This window comes from Spinacia oleracea, chromosome 3 (genome assembly GCF_020520425.1).
Source record: "Spinacia oleracea cultivar Varoflay chromosome 3, BTI_SOV_V1, whole genome shotgun sequence".
Lineage (NCBI taxonomy): Eukaryota > Viridiplantae > Streptophyta > Magnoliopsida > Caryophyllales > Amaranthaceae > Spinacia > Spinacia oleracea.
In genome coordinates this window covers 19,469,311-19,492,316 of record NC_079489.1, presented here as the reverse complement: position 1 = coordinate 19,492,316, position 23,006 = coordinate 19,469,311, and the positions used below count along the sequence as shown (strand labels likewise).

The following is a 23,006-nucleotide window of genomic DNA, read 5'->3' as shown; positions in this document are numbered from 1 at the left end:
AAAAATCAGATACATTCAACATACATGTTATTGATTTCAAGTCTAATTAATCTACTAGTTTTCTATTTGAGAGATTATGTTTTGTCTTAAACCTGACAATCTCTTTCCGTCCTTGAGTGAGATCAGACTCTTGTTCTTGGTTTCCATTATCATTGCTTTTTTCATTGGTGTTAACTTCAGTTTCTTGATTGGTGTGATGTTCGGGATCCCTGCAACATATGAAACAAAATTAGTTCTTTTTTAAATAGGTATAAATATATTAACAATTGAATTTATATGTTCTAATAAGTGAACCTATATGTTCTGTAAATTGTTCCATATGTTCTAATCAATTAAGCTAGGTGTTCTAATAAGTCTTTCAACCTGGTAAGAGATTGTCATTTTGTTGTCATGTTTTGGTTGTTACCGGTGAATGGTGTCTGGTATAAGAGTAATGTAGGATAAACTTAAAAGCACAAGGTATATCAGAGTTTTATGAATATCAAGAACATGCAAAGGAGGCTTCTGAGGCTGGGTTTGTGAAGGCATAAAATGCTGCCAATTCTGTGATTTATGTTTATCAGATAGGATTCAAATTGCAGATAATTTATGCATAAAATGCTGCCAATTCTGGCCATGTATTGTCCTCTAAACATGATGCTATCATTCTACCACTAACATCACCAACTGTATTCCATATTTAAGAATATTTCGATTCTTTCTGCACATGGTGCTTAATGTACAAGGAATCAGAACTTTAGCAATAAAACTAAAACGTAGTCAAGACGTAAAAATGGATCAAATTCAAGAACCTGCTTCTGGCCATATATGATTTAAAAGTTTACATTTCAAAAAAGGTAAAACCATACAGGACATGGATCAAAGAATAATAATCATTAGGACATTAATGAAATCATTACAAGCTCCATACAGAGCTGCCTAGATCCGCTTTCTACCTCTATCTCTTATCAGCTCAGCTTACATAACTGATAGTGGAAAGTGCAGATAACAACAATTTCCCACAACCATAAGTAATCCTACCTTGGCTGACCCTCAACAGATTAATTAGAGACTGTTGAAACTGATTCAATATACATGGACATTCGATATTCTGGGAATCAAGCCAAATGACACAAAATAAAGAGATAATCTGTAATAAACAATACCATTTTATCAAAGGAAAACTAAAACTCTAATTAAGGTAATAAAATATAATTATCGTTCAATTAAGATCTGCTTAAAATTGATCATAAAGCCCAAAAATTCTATTTCAATCATCCACTGCATATATAATATATTTGCCGCAAGTATTCTTACTAATCAACCCTAACTGACAAATAAACAGAGGAATACAATGATCCCAGTGTTCTGTTGTCCCTACCCCCTACCCCCAGCCCCTTTCTCCGCCAGCTATATCTCCTCTCCTTTTGAAGAAAGATCAATATCAATAAATTAGGTGATTGTTGTTGGTCAATATGATGGTCATGAATGAATGAACTTGAGAATCAGCAACTGATTTATGAGCCTACTTAATATTAATGGCGGAATATTTAGAGGTTTATGAGCCTGATTTATCTGCATATTTAGAGGTTTCACCTCAGTCCAGCAACAGCAAATAGAGCAAACGTTTTTTTCTTTCCCAACCACTAAAAGCTGAAATGACCTTGGTTTTGCCTATAAAGTAAACATGGCAGTAATGAATTGTATGTAGCAGTAGTCAAGGTGATGTATGGAATTTTTTACAAGCAGGTAGCAGCTATAGTGAAAACAGAACTTGGACTCTATTATTGACATAGGAACATAGTAGAACTGTAGCAGGGAGGGGTAGAGGACCATAGCCAAGTTTATATTCATTTATCAAATTTGCAGCTTCTTCTTCAAATCTGGAAAACTGATATCCTAGTAATCCTACACATTATTCAATCGGGGATAACATCTCAATCTTATTACTATCAATCCTTGATGAACAAAGGAACAAAGAAGCACCTTCAGTCCTTCACACACAGCCAGTCACAACTAGTAACATGCCTTCGTATAAATGGCTCACTCGCAACAAATTCGGCTCAATAAAACAAATGAAAATTGACTCTAATATTGCAACTAACAAATGGAGTGCCAAATATATTGTTAAGACCCTAATAATACCCCTAGGCTCAGCCTCTCCGCTCTATTTTGAGTCTTTCAACAATGCAGTATCATCACCGCCATAACAAAACCTCAAATCCATCATTATAACTATCGGGGAATCAACACCAAGCTTTTCTGATTAACAATGTTATAAATAAGTCAAGTTTGGAGAAATTAACTCCAACAAACAACAATATCAAAAGGAAAACTATGGCAATTAAACCACCCCATTATTCCTAAACATTGGATGATAGGAGCAATTAGAAAGCATTTGGAAACATTATGTAGATGAAAACATATAAATCAAGAAGTAAAACTTATAAAATTGAAGAAAGCTTAGTCAGACAATAATATGAAGGCCACAACTACACTGATATCAGAAATAGAAACTGCTAACGTTTCTTCACATCACCACAATTGAAATAGAGTTTAAAGTTGATTAGTTTGGTTATCTTACACAATACATGTCATTAGTCCCATCCCTAAGGCAGAGTACAACCCAAATCTTGTTCTTTGTATTGAATAGAAAGAAAACTACATGGTAGTAGATTATGGATGATTGAATTGCATAATACTTGTAGTTAAGAGCAAACAAAAAGTTGAAAGTGGTCAAGTTATTTGTCTGATGCTTGATATTTTAGAACTGAAAATATTAGTGAAGCTTTCATTGTGCCTAAAATGGTTAGCAAGCCCCATGAGACAACAACATATATAGAATAACAGTATTACTCAATATTATCATCAAACAAACATGATATAGCTTCAACTAGAACAAGAAGCACCCAATTTCTATGATGTTCTACACAATGATCTATGATGTTCTACATTCTTAACCTTCATGTTCTAAAGTATTGAGAGTATAAAGTATTACTCTAAATTGTTCATGATGTCGTTCAGAAGTGATTGCGGGACAACTGGCTCCGTTTCTTTGGCGCGTTCATTCTTATTCCTTCTGTTTAAAATTTCAAATAAAAAATATCAAAAAATGTTGAAAATATCTTAAAATTCTCAATTCTCAAAATAATTCAAAAAATTACAAATTAATTTCTTTTAAAAATACTGAAAATTCATTAAAAAATTTCAGAATAATATAGGATGATGTTAATAAAAATTCATAAAAATATCAACATCGCTAGAAACATACAAAAATTCGCAGACTAAAAATTACAAAAATAATTCCGAAAATTACGAAAAAATTACAAAAATTACAAAAATTACGGAATTAATAAATAAAATTCGCTACAATTAAAGCACCGAATTCTTACTCTTCAGTATCGACTGGATTTGTTGCTTGTTTGTCGTGTTTGTGTTTGCTAAAAATCGAAATTTAACAAAAATTATCTTCAATTAATGTATATATACTACGAACGAAGTTCGAAATTAGGTTACAAATTCGCTTACCTTCGTCGTTCGTATTGGTTTCGTACTCCAGTCATCTTCAATTGAAAAATTAGGTTTAAATTAGAAAAAATTGTAGAAGGAGAGAAGAAATGTAGAACTATTGAACTCGAATTTACCTTAAATCTGCAATACACCGGCGGCGAAGGACGTTGATCGACCGTTTTTGGAGCTGCGATGGCGGTTTACGCGAGAGGAGAGAGAAAATCGTGAGGGAGAACAGAGAGAGTCTCGAACGGGAGAGAGAAAGAAGAGGAAAGGTTTTAGAGAGAGAAAGTGGGTGGGGTTTAGTGATAGAGACGTGGCTTTTAATGGGGAAGGTGGATGGGTTTGCTCACATTTAATCCTAGCCATTTAATCATATAAAGTAGTATACTCACATAGGGACCTATTTTCACAGGATCTCTTCCCTATATATATATATATATATATATATATATATATATATATATATATATATATATATATATATATATATATATATATATATATATATATATATATATTTTGGGTGAGAACGCACCTTAAAAGTTGTGATGCGTGTTTCTTTGATAAACCGTAGTCCATATCCAACCAATAACCATTGAACTTAACTGGAGATAATGAGTAAAAATGTGAAATGTGACAAAATGCAGGATTCAAAGTGGCAAACTATTTTTCACCCACACAATAAATTATCAACCTTATCAACAAATTTTCCAATATTTTTAACATCACACAAAAAGCAATTCGAAACAAAAAAGAAGCCCGGAAAATATATGCTCATGAAAAAAAAAAATGAGGACATGAAAAACATTTCGACAATCAACCTGAAATTGTTCAAAGATCATAATTCATAAACAATGAAATATTCACCAACCTCTGTTTTCTTGTTATTATTATTGTTCATGAATTTCTGCAATTGTTCATTAAAATCCTCCATAGTTTTTACTACTCTGGGAAGATCAAGGTACAAATTTGACATCTACACTTTACCAATAACCACCACTCAATCATCACCGTCAATTTCCCAACATCACCATGAGCTGAAACTCACTGATGGGGTATCTGTTAATTTTAATGGCCACTTCCCCACTAATTCAACCTCAATTTTCTCTCTCCTCAAAAAACCAAACTTCTTCGAATCATCTTTCAGTAGTTCTGAGAAATTTGAAGTTATTTATGTTTCCGAGAGAAATGGAACGTCTAGTGTCTTCTTTGACTCTGTTTTGTTTGCTGATGACGACTCAGTGAATCGACCCGGGTACAGGTCCGCCCTCGAGATTGGTGTTTCGGGTCGGGTTCAGATTCCTTTGTTGGGGGTAGGGTCGGAGAATGGAGGTGTGACGGTTTCGATGAAGGACCGGCCGAGTTTGGTTGGGGAGGTGTTGGTTTACGTTTCGACTCATGAGAACTCGGGTGTGCCTCGGACGAGTTGGGCGGCAGTGTACTCGACTCATGTCTTGACCGGGTTGACTAGGAGGCTGACACCTGTAGGGATGGCAGATTTTAGTCCTGCGGTGTCGCCGTCGGGGATTTTCACGGCGGTGGCTTCTTATGGTGAGGAAGGATGGGGTGGTGATGTGGAGGAACTTGGTACAGATATCTACGTTTTCTTGACTAGGGACGGGTCAGACCGAGTTAAGGTGGTAGAACACGGCGGTTGGCCGTGTTGGGTTGATGATCGAACCATTTATTTTCATCGGAGGGATGGCAGTGATGGGTGGTGGAGTGTTTACAAGGCAAGTCTTCCACGAGTTGGGCGAGTTACCACCGAATCAGTGTTGGTTGAGCGGGTCACGCCACCAGGTTTGCACGTCTTTACTCCTGCCACTTCACCAGGTAATGTTGAGTTTATTGCAGTAGCTACTAGAAGACCCGGGTCCAATTACAGGCATATTGAGCTATTTGATCTTAAAAATAAGCAGTTTAAGGAAGTGACTCGACCCGTTTCACCTCATAACCACCACTTTAATCCGTTTATGTCGCCCGATGGGACCCGAGTAGGGTACCATAAGTGTACGGGTGGGGATAATGGGGAGAAGGGAAAGGGTGGAGGTCAAATACTTCTCCTTGAGAATTTGAAGAATCCAGTAGCTGATGTGTCTATATTTAGGATTGACGGGTCATTTCCGTCATTCTCACCCACGGGTGACCGGATTGCCTATTTGGCGGACTTAGATGACGGGTTTCTGTATGTTGTCGACCATGATGGGTCAAATAAGAAGTTGGTTCATAAAGGGATGGCTTTCACAACTGCTTGGGATCCTGTAAGAAAAGGTGTAGTTTATACTAGTGTTGGTCCTAACTTTGCATCCGAAAGTAGTAAGGTTGATATAATTGCAATTAACGTTGATGATGATGATTTAAGTTACAAAAAGTTGACCCATGGAGGTGAAAACAATGCTTTCCCAGAACCATCACCCGATGGCAAATGGGTCGTGTTTAGGTCGGGTAGATCGGGTCATAAGAATCTATACATTATGGACGCCGAGGAAGGTGAAACGGGTGGCATCCAAAGGTTGACAGAGGGTCCATGGAGCGATACCATGTGTGACTGGTCACCTAACGGGGAATGGATTGCGTTCGCATCTGATCGGGATAATCCGGGTGGTGGGAGTTTCGAGGTGTTCATGATCCATCCGAATGGGACGGGACTTCACAAGGTAATCCAAAGTGGATTAGGCGGGCGGGCTAATCATCCTTGGTTTAGCCCAGATGGGAAGAGAATTGTGTTTACTTCAGATTATTCTGGGATATCAGCTGAGCCCATCTCAAATCCACACCATTACCAGCCTTATGGGGAGATATTCATTGCAAATGTAGATGGGTCGGGTATTCGGAGGCTGACCCATAATTCATTTGAGGATGGGACACCTACGTGGGGGCCTATGTTCCTGAGCCCAGTAGATGTGGCTCAACCAACAAAGGAAGCAAAGTGCTTGTTTGAGGACTGTCATTGGCTCAACATAAAGAAGAAATTGGGTTTAAAAACTGCAGTCGATGCATCAACTGGAGCTCAATGCTAAGAACCAGTAAGAAGGCTGAAGGTTGCTTATGTAAAAAGTTTTGCTCTATGTTTATATATATCCCAATAAATTAGAGCTTGTATTTATGGACAATTCGACATAGTCTTAAGACTCTTTGGTTAGGTTGATAAGATGAATAACTTTACATTTTATATTTTACAGGATATTATGAGTTACGTTGATGACAGTAGCAAACTAACTCTACCTCTTTCAAGTAAATTTTGGATCATGCTACATTGCTACTGCTACTATGCCATAGAAGTAAAATGTTATGACTTTCGACAGAAAAAGTTGGTTAATGGATATAACGGGTAATCTTCAGTTTAGTATCCAGTATCCAGTATCCAGTATCCAGTCTGCAGTCCAAATGTCTTTTAAGAGTAGAAAATTCAGTTATGCAGCCTGATTGCAGAACTCCTGGATCTTAAAACTAAGGTTCTGTACTTGTGACTTGTTCAGTTTTTTCCTTTAAGTGAGCAGTTAATACAGGTAAATTGATAAAGTGTTAACTTATTGCAAAAACGATATAACTGAAACATTGAGTCATACAGTTAACTGAAAGACTTGCAAATTCTATTCAATTTACAAACTCGTACTTAAGCACATATTAAAGAAAGTACTATAATAGTTGCACAAATAATTAAATTACAGTACGATATGGATATTGAACAATATTTATTGCCTGTATTCCTGTTATTCTGTAAACAGCATGGGAGTATATTCAGTATAACAATGAAACAGAGAGGCCTTCAGATCTTGTTACTTGTGAGCAATGAAAATGTCAGGCAGTCAAGGATGTGTAAAATGTTAGGCCAATCCTGATCAACTCAGTCTAAAGAGTACCAAGAGTCAACGGAGAAAATATTACAAAAATTTTGGAGATTCCATCTAGATTTTGATTTGGAAAGGAGTCAGAAAGTCTACATATCATGCAAACATGGACTTTGGAATCTAAGTGAAGATGTAAACTGATACAAAAAGGAATCAGATATTTGAAATACATTCTTAAAATTTAGAACATAGACTTCACTTCCAATAGTAGATGTTAAGCTGATTATAGGCCGAGAGTGTAAAATAGAAAATCAAATGAAGAGATAACTAGTTTATCAATACCTCAGCAATCTTACAGCAGATATGATCACGATCGAACATATCATTCCTAGCCTTTTAACAATTAAAAAAAAAAAATTTTAATAAACTTACTGAACTAAGATCTGTTGTTGTTGCACAACTCAAGCTAACATAACATCAAATTCATCAAACAAATCTTATTCTAAATCGTCTGATGTATGACATTCCTTCCCTCTCAGATTTCTGAATCTTTCTGGTTTCAAGTTCATTGAACAGCCTCAAATCTCAAGTTTCCTAAGGGACGTCATACTATGCAATGACTCTGGCAGAGATTTCAGTCCTTTGCAATTCCTAATTATGACGTATTGGAGGTTTGTTAAGTAGTGCATACCTTTGGGAAGATTCACCACCTTCGGAAGATCAATAAATCGCAAGTAACGGAGACTCTGAGGAAGGGATATCATTCCATTGTCACCTCCTTGTATTTCTTGTTTGATTGTCAGATTGTGAGCGTGCTCAATGGATAACGTCTCCAAAGCAGTGAGATGTTCTAACCCTCCAGAAAGACTCTTTAAGCTAGGGCAATCAAAAACTTCAAAGTAACGTAGGGAAGACGAGCAACTCTGCAAAACCTCCTCAACTTCTGACAAACTCTCCAACTCTGTGTCCCGGCAAATACGAATCTTATTCAGACACTGATAAGCCTCCATCGGTAATAGTTTTAGAAACTTTGCATTGTCTGTACTGATGAACCTCAATTTGGCATGCCTTGAATTTTCAGAACCAAAGCCTTCTTTGAGATCATCCTGAAACTTCATTATACTCAGTCTTTCATTGAAATTGTAAAGACTGAGGCTTTCCACAGCAGGACAGAGAGGAATAAATGTCAGGTCTCTGCATCCACTGATCCACAATAGAGAGAGACGAGGAAATAATGGTGATAGACAGGAATAGGCTTGACCATTGCTACAACTACTTGTATTCCCTTTTGACCATCCTTTCAACTTTGGCAGATCATATAATTGAAGAATTTCAAGGGAGGGAAAGAATGATAACTCTGACACTGAAGGTGTTGTATAACTGCTACTACTAGTATTCTCTATGTACTCAAGATTTATCATACTTTCAAGCACTAAGGATTTCAGATAACACAGTTTCTCTAGTGGTGGAAGATACTGCAACTCGCAACAATCTACAAGTTCGATTTTTACAAGATTTGGGAGTAAATCCCTCAATTTATCTTCTCTTGCCCAACTCGGCATTCTCCTACCATAGTACCCAACCAACTCTAACCCTTTGAGGTTAGAATGTGGTAACATGTTCTCGAGCAACTCTTCCTCATAATTCACTCTTCCATCTACCTCTAAATGTTCACAAGTAAACCGTATATGATTCAGAAGCTCCTTGCTACTTAGATATCCTTGTTTACAGGTTTTCTGAACATATGCAACATTTTTTGGAATTCGTATCCGGACTGTCAGATGACCTTTCAAGTTCATGAGAGCTTTTAGTTCTTCCAACTGATGAAAATATTGCTTCGAACTTGAATTCTCCTGACCAACCACAAACACATTTAAAGAACAAAGTCCAGTTAACTTATCCATGCCTGATGGCATATAAGTCAGCTCATTGCAGCCCTTGATATCCAACAACCTAAGCTTAGCCAACTTACTCAAATCTTTTGGAAGTTCTTTCAATCTATCACACCATCTCAATTTTAAAGTTTGAAGATTATGCAGTTGTGTGATAGATTTGGGGAACACCTCTAGCCCATTATTTCCAGAGAGATCAAGATACCTTAAGTGCAACAGTTTACCTATTGTAGCAGGCAAACTTTTGATATCTGATTTCTTCAAGTCTAATGCCCTAAGACACATGTAACTTTCCAGTATTTTATCAACATGTAATGTGTCCCTCCCGCCAACTTGAAGATAGCTACGAATTTGAGTCTTAGTGAAAAAGCTTGGCTTATGTTGTTTTCTTCTCATAAGGGATAGATGACGCGTTTTTTTGTCTAAGTTGCCGGTGATAAAATTCATTGCACAAATATCCTTTCCTGCAACTTCTTGTGCAATATCGTGCATGAGATCATGTATTTTACATGAGATGATTCCACCATATTCATCTTTTTTTATGTTCTGGAAGAAACATCTCTGCAAAAGAATAGAAAAATATTCATCACCGGCATCTTCAAGGCTTTGACATTCATCCAGTGGCACAATATAGCCTTGTGCTGACCAAAGGCTAATAAGCATCTCCTTCTCTATCTCAAAATCCTTCGGAAACAATGCACAATAACTGAAACAACTCTTTAACGGGGATTCCAATTGATTGTAACTAAGCTTCAATATGGGTATGATGCTCTGCCCACCTCGTTTAACTTTGGTTAATCCAATCTCCTTAAACGATAGCCACTTATTTTTGTCTTGACCATAAAGAAGACTTCCTGCCACTCTTATGGCAAGGGGAACATTAGAACATTGTTTAACGATTTCAAGGCCAATCTTAAGTAATTCCTCAGAGGGATTTGCTTGTTCTTCAACTTGTTGAAATGCCAGTCTTTCAAACAAACACCAGGAATTCCCTTCAGATAAGCCTTGCAACTCATACGCAGGACCATTACCTATAACTCTTGCTGTCTCTCTAGACCGTGTAGTTACCACAATCCAACTCCCCCTTTGACATCCCATCAAGAATTGTACCATTTTAAGCCATTCATCGCGATTCTCAGTCCATACGTCATCCAAGACAAGAAGGTAATTCTTTCCCTCTAGGTGTGCTTGAAGCTTATTTTGAACCTGATCCATTACCGAGCTTCCATCATGCTTTTGACCTGTGACAGATTCCAAAATTCTACCAAGAATCTCTTTTATGTCCAACTGTTCCTGGTCTTGATCTGAGACACAAGTCCACAATCTCAAGGTGAACTCATTCTTCACCCTCTCATCGTTATAAACAAGTTGAGCAAGGGCAGTCTTTCCCAGCCCTCCAACTCCGACAATAGGAAGAATAGAAACATCTTGTGAAACATTAGAATCTAGCAATCTAGCTACAATCCTTTCCACATCATCTTCTCTTCCAATAATATTATCTGCAAAAACATAAGAACAAGTCTCCTCTCTTTTCCTCCTGCTAGGCTGATAGTCAACGCTAAAGCCAAACTGTGTATGATTACTGGCAATATCATTTAACTTTTTCCTTATCATCTTAACACCTTGAGACATATTGTAAGCAACAACAAGTGGGTTGAGACGAGAAAAGAAGAGGTTGACTTTGTTGGATAAATTTCCACCAACACCTTCAAGTACTAGATACTTTTGTTCAGCAACAGTGACAAACTCATCTAGTAAATCATCTGCATCATAGACAGCGTTCTTAAGCTCTTCGATCCAGAGTTGCGCTGCATAGGAGAGATCCTGCTTGGCTTCTGCATCGCGGAGCACAGCCCTAATTGTGGAGACCGTTTGTTGGAGGCTGTCAAGCTTGGGTTTGTAGCCTAAGATGGAAAAAATCTCTTTAAGCTCTGTACATTGAAGGGCTGCTAGGAGAGTTTGTGCAACAGATATCAGTGGTCCAATTTCCATTTTTTGTAACTGTGTTAATGTGTTTTTTCTTTAAATCGTGATACTGATTTGGGGATGTATTACAACTAGCTAATGGCCTGGACTCCTGGAGTATATAATCAACCTCGTTGATATTCAATCAAAACTAGGCGTTGGCACGATTGTTTATACGAGTCATTCGTCATTACGTGTAACGTGAGATCATATTTTTTTTTATAACATTATTAAGCAGAACTTCCAAATTCTTATTTAAAGGTGGTGCACAATAAATATTGTAAAAGTTGAGTTAAAATGTTTAAAGTTATCTAGTGTAATGTAAAATTCTTTTTTAATAATAAAATTTTTCGTTTAAATAAAATTATCCTTTCAAAATCGATCACTAATAACATACGGAGTACCATATATAAAAGTAATCATGTAACTCTTTAAAATGTTTATCCTCATTAAAAAAGTTTATAATAAGTTAATCAAAATATGTTCAAAGTTACCAAAAATTGGGTAAATGCAACCCTAATGTAAAATCAATTATAATAATTGTAATGTACTGTACGGGGTCATATCCGGATCAAGGACAGAAGAGCAGATCTGACTTAAAAGATCAGCTCTACTCTTGAGGGACTAGTTGTACGGGGTCATATCCAGATAGGACAGAACATTAATGACAGAGCAAACTCTGACACCCAGGACACACCCAAGTCAAAGAAAGACTCTAAGCCCCAAGCCAAGCATACGCAACCCAGGCAGATCAAACCTCCCCAGATCACATGTAGGACATAGAGCAGAGCCAGATAAAGTTGCATCAGTCCAAGAAAGGACCCGCAGGCTAAACGACAACGACAAAGAATAAAGTACATCGCCGTCATACACGTGGCGGCATCCAAATAGGCCAAAGTACAGAATAGTACGCCTATAAATAGCACCCACATCACTCATGATGGGACACATTCTTACACACGGTACTTGCTCCACCTTCTCTCTATATTCTCTCTCTAAAGACTTCTTATCTATTTGCTGACTTAGGCATCGGAGGGGGTTTCCTCGGTAAAACCCCCGAGGTTAGCTCACGTTTGCTCTGCTTGACAGGGCCAAGGTGCTTCGGAACGTCCTCCCAGTTCCATACTCGGAACAAGTGGCGCTAGAAGGAGGGGACTTCCCAGACCTTGCTTCTAAAAGACCTACCCTCTCACGTAATGACTGAGTCAAGCGAACCGATAATCCAGCAGATAGAACCACCCACCTCAAAAAACAACCAGAGAACCACAAATGTACCCTTGTTCGGCATGCCTCAGAGTCTTGGTCCGCCAAGAGAGACACCACAACCCAGAGCTATGGCAACCCCTAGCCAGGTCCAGGGTATCCCAATTCCAACCAGTGCCTCACTAGCATGATTGGGGGCACAGTTCTCACCCGACCAGATGCGCACAGCCATAGAAGTCCTGACCTTCCTTACTCAAACAACACCACGAGCCCAGGTCATGAGGACAGCCCCAGAGGTTGAGGTTCAGCAGAGGAGAAAACGTCCCAGACCCCAAAACAGTCCGAACGTCTGGAGGAGGAATCTGCAGCAGGAGATGGAAGGGGCTGACAGCCAAGAATATGAGGCAGAAAGTGTCACGCCAAGCAGAGCTCAACCCAGAGCAAGGACCGAACAAGCACCCAGTCAGAGGCACCACTCCGGGTCAGGTATGCCAAATCCCACCCGAGCAATAGTTAAGCCTGATAATTCCCCCTTCTGTGATGAGATACTCTCGGAAAAAATGGAAAAGATAAAAATGCCCACCTGCAAATATTCCGGAAAGTCAGACCCAACGAATCACCTCTCTGCCTTTGGGGGACACATGATGCTATATACCAACACAGACTCTATGTGGTGTAAGGTCTTCCCTTCCACTCTAGAGGGGATAGCACAGAGCTGGTTTGGTAAAATACCCAAAGGCACCATAACCTCTTTCCGGCAGTTAGCTATCTTGTTTCGCACCCAATATGTGGCAAACATTGCCAAAGAAAGGATGACAGGGGAGCTGATGTCAGTCATCCAAGGACCTCAGGAATCGGAGTACATATCCAGATTTAATATGGAGGCATCGAATATACCCAAGTTACAGCAAGAGGTAGCAGTCCTGGCTATGATGACTGGTCTGCGGGATGGAGAATTCAAGAGCTATCTGGGCAGAAAGTCATTCACAACCCTGGCAGAGGTGCTGGGGAAGGCAAATGAATTTATAAAAAGTGAAGAGATTGGCAGAGCAACCTCACGACGATATGTGGCAAGTGAGAACAATTACGGTAGTCAGAGCAAGAAAGAGCCATACAAAAAAGAGTACCCAGACAAAAGAGAAAATCAACAGCCCAGAAAGGATTGGCACGGGCAGGTCAGAGGAAGAAGTAGTGAGTTTAAAACTGAAAAGCGAGGCAAATTCAGCGAATACACTCCTTTGGTTGCATCCAGAACCCAGATTTTAGCTATTAGCAAGGAGGATGAGAAATGGCAGAGACCACCGAAAATGTACAACAAATACAGGGACACGAAGAAGTACTGTGATTTTCACAAGGATCATGGTCATCTCATAGAGGAGTGCACTCACTTGAAAGATAACATTGAGGACCTGATCCGAAGGGGGTACCTGACACAATTTAAGGCAAAAAGCTCGTATAGCAGGACCTACGAAAACAGGGATGATGATGGTCGATTTGATAACAGAAAGACAGAGCAAAAGCAGAATAACCCAGCAGATCAGAAGAGGTCGAATGATATACTGGTCATAACAGGAGGACCAGTTTACGCTGGTACTACAGCCAGCGGTGCTAAGGCCAGTGTCAGCGAATTTAAACACCAGGTTAATTACCATAACTCAGGAAAATGGCCTGCCCCTCCGAAAATCCCACAGTGTACCTTTACGGAAGATGATTGTAAGGGCATAATTTATCCCCACGATGACCCAATGGTATTAGCTCTGGATGTGGCTAACAGAAAAATCCATCGAATCCTGATAGACGGAGGCAGCTCTGCAAACATTCTATTCTGGCCAGCTTTCCAAGAGCTGCAGATCGAAGAAAAACACGTAAAACCAGTTAACTACCCAGTAATTGGTTTCATAGGGGCAACGGTGATACCAGAAGGAATAGTCAGCTTATCTGTCCAAATTGGGCAGGGGAAAGATATCAAGGATGTCATGGTTGATTTCATGATAGTGAAAGTACCTGCAGCATACAACGCCATTCTGGGCAGACCATTTATCCATGATGCAGGAGCAGTGGTGTCTACTTATCACCTCACCATGATGTACACAACGAATGATAATAGATCAGCTAAGGTCAAGGGAAACCAAGAGCAGGCCAAGAGATGCTACCACACAGCCCTGAAACAACCACCCAGACCCCCACCCCTGGCAGAGGCAGACATTCCCTTGTCCAGAAAGAGGAAGAGAGCAGAGCGTAAAAAAGACGCACTACTGGACATGGAAAATTTTGAGAATCGTGAAGAAGGACTGTTAGCGCTGGCCCCAACAGAAGAAACAGAGGAGATAGAACTGGAAGAAGGGGTAGAGGACAGAACAGTCCGAATTGGCACAGATATAGACCTTTCCCTGAGGGTAAATATCATCGATCTGTTGCGAGAGCACGCAGACATATTTGCTTTCTCTGCTGACGAAATGTCAGGGATTGATCCCAGCGTCATGGTCCACAGGTTGAATGTTAACAGAGAAGTCAGGCCAGTAAAACAGAAGAAAAGAACTTTTTCGACAGAGAAAAATGTAGCCATCCAGGAAGAGATCAGCAAACTGCTAGCAGCCAAATTCATAGAAGAGTGTGACTACCCAGAATGGTTGGCTAACGTTGTGATGGTAAAGAAAGCGAATGGTCAATGGAGGATGTGCGTAGACTTTATTACAGACGCTGGAGTTTACAACTACAGGGCTATGCCGTTTGGTCTAAAGAACGCAGGGGCCACATACCAGAAACTGGTAGACAAAATATTCGCAGGACAAAAAGGCCGAAACGTGGAAGTGTATGTAGATGACTCCATAGTCAAGAGCAAAAAGGAGGTTGATCACATTGGAGATCTGAAGGAAACCTTTGCAACATTGAGGCAATTTGGTATGAAGTTAAACCCAAAAAAATGCGTGTTCGGTGTTAAATCCGGAAAGTTTTTGGGGTTCCTGGTCAGTGAAAGAGGAATTGATGCCAATCCAGAAAAAGTAGAGGCCATACTCAACCTACCAGAACCGAAAAACATACGAGACATCCAGAGGTTGACTGGGAAAATGGCAGCACTCACCAGGTTCATCAGCAAGTCCGCGGATAAGTCCCTCCCATTTTTCCAGGTGCTAAAGGGAAATAAAACGTTTAAATGGGGAGAAGAGCAAGAGAAAGCATTCAAAGAGGTGAAGAACCATTTGAAGAGCCTCCCAACCATAGCCAGACCAGAAGTGGGGGACATATTGCAGCTGTACATCTCTGCCTCCAAGAAAACTGTAGCAGCAGCTCTGGTAGTCGAGAAGAATAAAATCCAGCAGCCAGTCTACTTTGTCAGCCACATCCTCAACCCCGCAGAACAGAGGTACCCCCTGATTGAAAAAATGGCCTTTGCAATCATGATAGCTGCCAGGAAATTGAAACCATACTTTGATGCACATAAAGTGCAAGTGTTAACCAATCAACCCTTAGAGAAGTCGTTGCAAAGGTTAGATACTTCTGGTAGACTCCTGAAATGGGCAGTGGAACTCTCGGAATATGACATCGAGTACAAACCCAGAACCTCCATAAAAGCACAAGCACTGGAAGACTTCATAGCAGAGGCATCGTACGAAGAGGAGGAAGAGCCATTGGGGACTTGGCAGATCTCGGTAGACGGCTCCGCTGTAGTCACAGGGTCAGGTGCAGGTATCATAATGGTATCACCAGAAGGCAACGTTTTTGAATATGCTATAAAATTCAAATTCAAAGCTTCAAATAACGAAGCAGAGTATGAAGCAGCAATCGCAGGAATCCAGATGTGCAAAGCAGCAGATGCTAAGAAAATAGTGCTCAAAACCGATTCGCAGCTGGTGGCCAGCCAATATAGAGGCGAATATGAAGCCAGAGAACCGTCTATGCAGAGGTACTTGGCCTTGATGAAAGAAGCAGTAGCCCAGCTAGAGAGCTTTGAGATTCAACTGGTTCCCAGGGCAGAGAACAACCAAGCAGACGCCTTATCCAAATTAGCAAGTTCGACGTTACAGAACTTGGAAAGAACAGTAATGGTAGAGGTCCAGGAAGAAAAGAGCATCGACAAAAAGCCTGCAGTTAACTTCATTGACACTGAGCCACAGTGGTATGACAGTATAGTCTCATACAAGCTGGGAAGGGGCCTTCCCACGGCAGAGCAAGAGCAGAAAAAAGTAATACGAAACGAGCATTGGTTCGTCATTTACCAGGGTAAACTGTACAAGAAATCATTTTCCTTGCCTCTGCTAAGATGTGTGTCAACAGAGGAGTCGCAACGAGTCATTGAGGAAATACACGAGGGAATATGTGGAAATCACATAGGTGGCAGGACATTAGCCGTGAAAGCTCTCAGAGCAGGATACTATTGGCCAACCATGGTAAGTGACTCTCAAGCATATGTTAAAAAGTGCGACAAGTGCCAGAAATTCGCCCCAGTGATCAACCAGCCCTCTAATGACTTACAGCCAATCATCAACCCTATACCATTCGCCCAGTGGGGAATGGATATCCTGGGGCCATTCACAGCAGCGAACGGAGGAAGAAAATTTCTGATCGTGGCAGTTGACTATTTTACTAAGTGGATTGAGGCAGAGCCCACTAAAAGCATAACAGCCAAGCGGATGAAGGACTTCATCTGGAGGAACATTGTGACAAGGTTCGGCATCCCAGAAAGTTTAGTCTTCGATCATGGAACACAGTTCGACTGCACTCCTATAAAGGATTACTGCGCTGAACTACGAATAAAATTCGCATACGCATCCGTATGCCATCCCCAGAGCAATGGTCAGGCAGAGGCAGCAAATAAGCAAATCCTGGGAGCACTGTGAAAGAAGGTAGAAGATTTTAAGGGTGCATGGGCCGACCTTATTCCAGAGATCTTGTGGTCCAACAGGACCACTGAAAAAGAAGCAACAGGGGAAAGTCCTTACAAACTAGCTTTTGGGGCTGAGGCGGTCCTGCCTGTCGAAGTGGGTCTACCTAGATTTAGAGTGCAATACTATGAGGAAGGCACTAATGAGCAGCGTATGAGGGAAGCATTAGATCTCTTACCAGAGGTCAGACTGCAAGCAGAGCTCAGGTTGGCAGCAAACAAAGAAAAAATGAGCAGGGCATATAACAAGAGGGTAAAGCACAGACCTATGCAAGTGGGGGGTCTGGTCCTCAGAAGAACAGCTGCCACTGGAAAGGGAAAGGCAGAAGGAAAATTCACTGCCAACTGGGAAGGACCTTACCAGATCACAAAAGAGGTAGCCCTAGGCTCGTACCATCTAATGACGATGGAAGGAAGAGAATTGAAGAACAGCTGGAATGCCAACATGCTAAAGAAATACTATGTATAGACACAAGAAATTAATACTATAACAAGGCAATAGAAGCCTGAGTAGTTCTTTACTTTTGTAATTTTCCACGTTTACAAGCATAGTAAAAATTGGCCCAGCTACCTTCGATAAGAAGAAAACGCGTCAGGTCTCTTAGAAAAGTAAAAGGTGAATGGCTAAAACTCGTACAGAGAAAAAACGCTATCCACAAATAACTTGGTCTGATCAACCAAGTTATTGGGTGAGTTTTTCTCAACGAGATTTAGGCGAAGACACTTCTTGAGTTTTGTCCTGGCCAAAGCATGGACAATTCAATCATGCGCAGCCCAAAGTAGGCTGGAGTAAATACGAAGACACTTCTTGAGTTTTGTCCTGGCCAAAGCCAGGACAATTCAATCATGCGCAGCCCAAAGTAGGCTGGAGTAAATACGAAGACACTTCTTGAGTTTTGTCCTGGCCAAAGCCAGGACAATTCAATCATGCGCAGCCCAAAGTAGGCTGGAGTAAATACGAAGACACTTCTTGAGTTTCGTCCTGGCCAAAGCCAGGACAATTCAATCATGCGCAGCCCAAAATAGGCTGGAGTAAATACGAAAACACTTCTTGAGTTTTGTCCTGGCCAAAGCCAGGACAATTCAATGATGCGCAGCCTAGAATAGGCCAGAACAATCAAACACACAAAGCAGGTCAAAAGGAAATATGGGGGAAGCAAAACAATAAAAATAGCAAGTAGAAAAACAAGGTAAAACGCAATATAAGCACGACGAGTTAACAAACAATGGGACCGGCGGCTATACCTCAAAAACTTATGCAATGTACAGCCTTACAAAATGGCCACTGTCGATCAAAGCTAAAAATGATAAATAGTATTTCCAGAAACAAATTTTACTCTCCACGCAGGGAGGACAAAACCAACTAAAAGAAATAAACTATGTATTGGCTGAGGTAGTGCAAGATGAACATGGGGACAGCCGCCTGTGCCATTATTGCCCAGCATCGTCTTCAGCATCAGACAGAGGCAGTTCCCCAGGGTGGACATTCTCAACACAATGATCAGGCACCCCATCATCCTCTGGCACCGTACCGCCTGCAGCCAAAGATGCTTGCTCGGCCTCCCTCTTCTTTCTCAGAAGCTCAACATGGAGCCCAGCCAACCAAGCAGCTTCGATAGGAGACCAGTCAAGATCAGGATGCTTCTCTTGCACTATTAGCGAAGCGGCCTTCCAACCTCCATCATAGCTCTGAGTGCGTAGAGCATACTGCTCATCTGACCGACGGAAGTCGCGAATGGCAGCCGCAAGTTGATCTTCGATGGAGTTCTGCAGTTGGGCCATTTCATTGTCATGAGATTGCTCAACAGAGAGAAAATCCTGCTGAAGAGTCTCAACTTTGTGCCGCTCGGTAACCAGATCAATTTGGGCCTGGGAAAAGCTAGTCTGCAGCTGGTCACGCTCTTCAGTAACAAGCTTCAATTGATCATTGGCCGAAGTGAGGCAGGTCGAAGATAGCTCCAGATTATCAGTTAGCTCCTCTATTCTTTTCTTCTGGGCCTCTATATGAGCAGCGTTGGCAGCAAGTCGTTTTTGATAAACTATAAAAACCTCTGTCAACTCACGAACAGCGTTGCCACACTAAGAACATAGAAAAAGAGGCAAGCATTGTAAGTAAGGGCATAGCAAAAGAAACGAACCAATGTACCAAAGGAGAAGAGAAATAAACCAAGTATACCTCCATGACCTTCTGACAAGCATTCGCCCCAGGAGTGTACAAACGCTCCTTGGGCAAGTCACTGGGTAACTGCAGGCCTCTCAACATCCTCAGGGCAAGTGACCCACCTTTCTCAGGGTAGTTTCCATAAAAGCTTTCTGATTCTGATACGTCCCAGCGCGGAACAAAAGTACAATCCGAAGTAGAAGGACCAGAGAAGATAGCAGCCAGCTCAGGGTCGGCCTGGGGACGAATGTCGAGAAATTCTTTCTCAACAAACTCCTTATGCCGACCTGTGATATGCAGGTCAAGATCATCAGCAGCCAGATCATCTCCTTGAAGCTCTTGCTCCAAAAACTGTCGAAGAGAACTACCAGAGTTGTTGCTGCGATGGGGATCAGCCGCAGAAGGGGAGGCTCGGAGTAGCTCAGCCCCACCATCAAGCCTGGGTTGTTTCCCAGGACGCTGAACAAAAGGCGGCTCTTCAGCTTCGATGTCCACAGGATCCGACGCAGAGCCCGAACGACCTGGCTGGTCACATACCTCATCAGCCACTTCCCCAAAGTCATGACCTGCATCCTCTGTTGGAGCATCGAGCCCAGCCTCGAAATCAGCTCGGTCACGACGAGAGCCTGACAGGGCACCGCGATGGGAAGCTCCACGAGAGGTCTGCCCTCGGCGAATAGGAGTGCTCGCAGAGCCAGTGGGTGTAGAGGAAACCACCCGGGACACTCTAGGAACGATCCCAGAACCACCACCCCGACCAGATCGGCGTGTAGAACTTCTCCGGCTGCCCTCTATTTGGTCAGCCAAAATTTGATACCCATTCGCAGCGGGATCGGGGGGAGCAGCGCAGATGAAAGAACCATCAGCCCGAACACCCAATTCCTCAAGATTCAAGAATCGACGACCTGGAAATAATAATAAAAAAAAACGTAAGGAAGAGAAAAACAACTCGCGCAAAGAGAAAATAAAACACAAAGTAAGAAAGTAACACAGAACTAACCTTGAGGGTGAGTAGAACAAAGAAACATAGCGGACAGCACGTCATTCCGCAGAACATAACTTGAATGCGGAAGCCAAACACGAGGCAACCGCCCAACCTCTTTACCGGCAGCATTAAACTTTGGCTCGGATGAAAAATGCTCAAAAGCCCTCTCCTCCAGGGCAGCACCATCTACAATCTCGACTCCCTCTAGCCGAGTCCGAGGTCGAACAAAACCCCGAGCAACAGGAAAGTCAGCACGGACAGCGAGCCAGTAAAACCTATCCTTCCACCCCTTTTGACCGGTAGGCATCCCATGGAAGGTCAATCTTCCACGATTGCAGTAGATGGAAAACCAACCAATCTTGTTCCCAGTACCACTGTTGCGCAGATGATGGACTCGCTTACAGAGAGAAAGGGTCTCAGGGAACTCCAAAAACCGACAGACCCAAATATAGCTGATCAAAGTACGAACAGCGAAGGGGTGGAGCTGAGCTAAGCAAACATTAAACGCACGAAGAATCTTCACCAAGGTAGGATCCAGAGGAAAGCGCAAACCAAAGTCCAGACTATAGGCATAAACGCCTATGCACCCCTCTGGTGGATGAGTGATCCGAGCATCGTCGTCTGGCACGATAAGTCGATAACCATCAGGCAGACCATAAAACTCTTTACCAACAACAGCGTGATTCTCTTTTCGCGCATCATCAGTCCACTTAGCATTCAGCTTCGCGTGTAAGGGACCAAAAGCAGAGGCCTCAGAAAGGAAGGGCGTCGAATCCCCAGGAACGACATTCTCTTCCACGTAGTTCGGAAAAGGCCTCATCTCGTTTACCTGGGCCAAAATATCTTCCCCACCAGCTTGCTCACCCACAGAAATAGTGACATGGCTGGCCATCATAGAACGAAAAATAGATTCCCGGCGTCTGTAAACACGTAAAGACAGTTCAGACTCATTAGCTCCAGCAAGCTGCTCAAAATCATCTAACCAGGCCTGTTCAGACAGAGGCTGAACATCAAGCCCTGGGGGGACATTGGACGGCGGATTTATCCTAACTATCCGCGACAGATAGTCATGGCGCATCTCCCTAAGAGTTTGACGTAAAGATGGGGACAGGTCGGCTATAGAGTCAAAACGCCCAGAATCACCCGCATCTGGGGGGGGCGACTCCTCCCCAGAGGATTCATCGTCAGAGGACAAAGGAATCACAGCAGGCACGGAGCGAGACAAAACATCATGCATTGATTTGGTTATGTGCTCAGCAAAAGCTCGAGTCTCCTCATCAGAAGATAAAGAGACAGAGGAGGGAGAAGAGGTAACATAGGAAGCAGAGGAAACGCGTTTAGCGTCTGAGCCACTAAGGTTCTGGCTATCAGATGCGTCAGACATTATGAACTGAAAGTCACAGGAAAAGGGAAAAGGGCACAAAGGTAAATAAAAAAAATAAAAAAAATAAAAAAAGAAAAAAAAAAGGAAAAGCTACTCAACAATGGCGGAAGTTCAAAAACGACTCAACAATGGCGAAAAATACCAGAAATTGAAACCCAAAAACCTCCAGAAACACTAAAATCAAGCAAACAACAAACGAAAGTCGCACAAAAGAATCGGAAAAACAACAAAAGATAGAAACTTACCGGAAAAGGAAGATAGGGTTAGAATCAAAAGGAACACAGCAACGGAAACCTCCCTTCGCGAAATGGCAAGTGAAAACACGAGGGGCAAATGACCACCACAAGCAACGAAAACACTAGCAATTGACCGGAAAAGTGACGACAAACACAGAAATGAGCAAAAGATCGAATTTTGAGAAGACTTTTGCAAATAGCAAGCAACGGAGAATGAGAGCACTCGAGTATTTTTCTCAGAAACACCAAGGAGAGAGAAAGTAAGAAATGAAGATGAAGAAGGAAGGAAGTTACCTTTTCTTTTTAAAAAAAGCCAAAGAAGAACGGCTAGGATGCGAGCAACGATACAGTTGCACAAGCAGGATGAAGGACACGTGTAGACCTCAGTTCAACTAAACTTAAGCATGATGAAGGACGGTCCAGATTGAGCGACGATTCCAATTGACTCTTCAGATGGGCAACGCGTGGCACAAGGAAAAGCCGGTTAAAATCCCCAAAGATTTCTTACCATTCACCCCAAAGAAAGCCCGCCCAAAAAAAAAAAAAAAAAAAAAAAAAGACCTAATTCGAAAAATTAGATCTACTCTTGAGGGACTGGTAGCAAGAAAATACACAACCAGGACAAAAGCAAAAAGCCAACAAAACAAGCATTGCAGCCCCAAAGAGGCCAGATCAAGGACAGAAGAGCAGACCTGACTTAAAAGATCAGCTCTACTCTTGAGGGACTAGTTGTACGGGGTCATATCCAGATCAAGGACAGAAGAGCAGACCTGACTTAAAAGATCAGCTCTACTCTTGAGGGACTAGTTGTACGGGGTCATATCCAGAGAGGACAGAACATTAATGACAGAGCAAACTCTGACACCCAGGACACACCCAAGTCAAAGAAAGACTCTAAGCCCCAAGCCAAGCATACGCAACCCAGGCAGATCAAACCTCCCCAGATCACATGTAGGACATAGAGCAGAGCCAGATAAAGTTGCATCAGTCCAAGAAAGGACCCGCAGGCTAAACG

At 41.7% G+C, this 23,006-nt stretch overlaps 3 protein-coding genes across 3 annotated transcripts; 2 read left to right on the top strand and 1 right to left on the bottom strand.

Annotated features, from left to right (window-relative positions):
- Nucleotides 1-4,144: 4,144 nt before the first annotated feature.
- On the top strand, nt 4,145-6,676 carry LOC110793548 (uncharacterized). The gene has a single exon (XM_021998430.2). It carries the CDS (start codon nt 4,347-4,349, stop codon nt 6,510-6,512), a length of 2,166 nt encoding a protein of 721 aa, XP_021854122.2. The 5' UTR covers nt 4,145-4,346; the 3' UTR covers nt 6,513-6,676.
- A 949-nt stretch (nt 6,677-7,625) lies between these two features.
- On the bottom strand, nt 7,626-11,201 carry LOC130469546 (putative disease resistance protein RGA1). The gene has a single exon (XM_056838895.1). The coding sequence runs from the start codon at nt 11,165-11,167 to the stop codon at nt 7,862-7,864; it is 3,306 nt and encodes a 1,101-aa protein (XP_056694873.1). The 5' UTR covers nt 11,168-11,201; the 3' UTR covers nt 7,626-7,861.
- A 1,420-nt stretch (nt 11,202-12,621) lies between these two features.
- On the top strand, nt 12,622-17,694 carry LOC130469545 (uncharacterized). Its single transcript, XM_056838894.1, has 2 exons — nt 12,622-17,177; nt 17,247-17,694. The coding sequence occupies exons 1-2, from the start codon at nt 12,622-12,624 to the stop codon at nt 17,692-17,694; spliced, it is 5,004 nt and encodes a 1,667-aa protein (XP_056694872.1).
- Nucleotides 17,695-23,006: the final 5,312 nt, after the last annotated feature.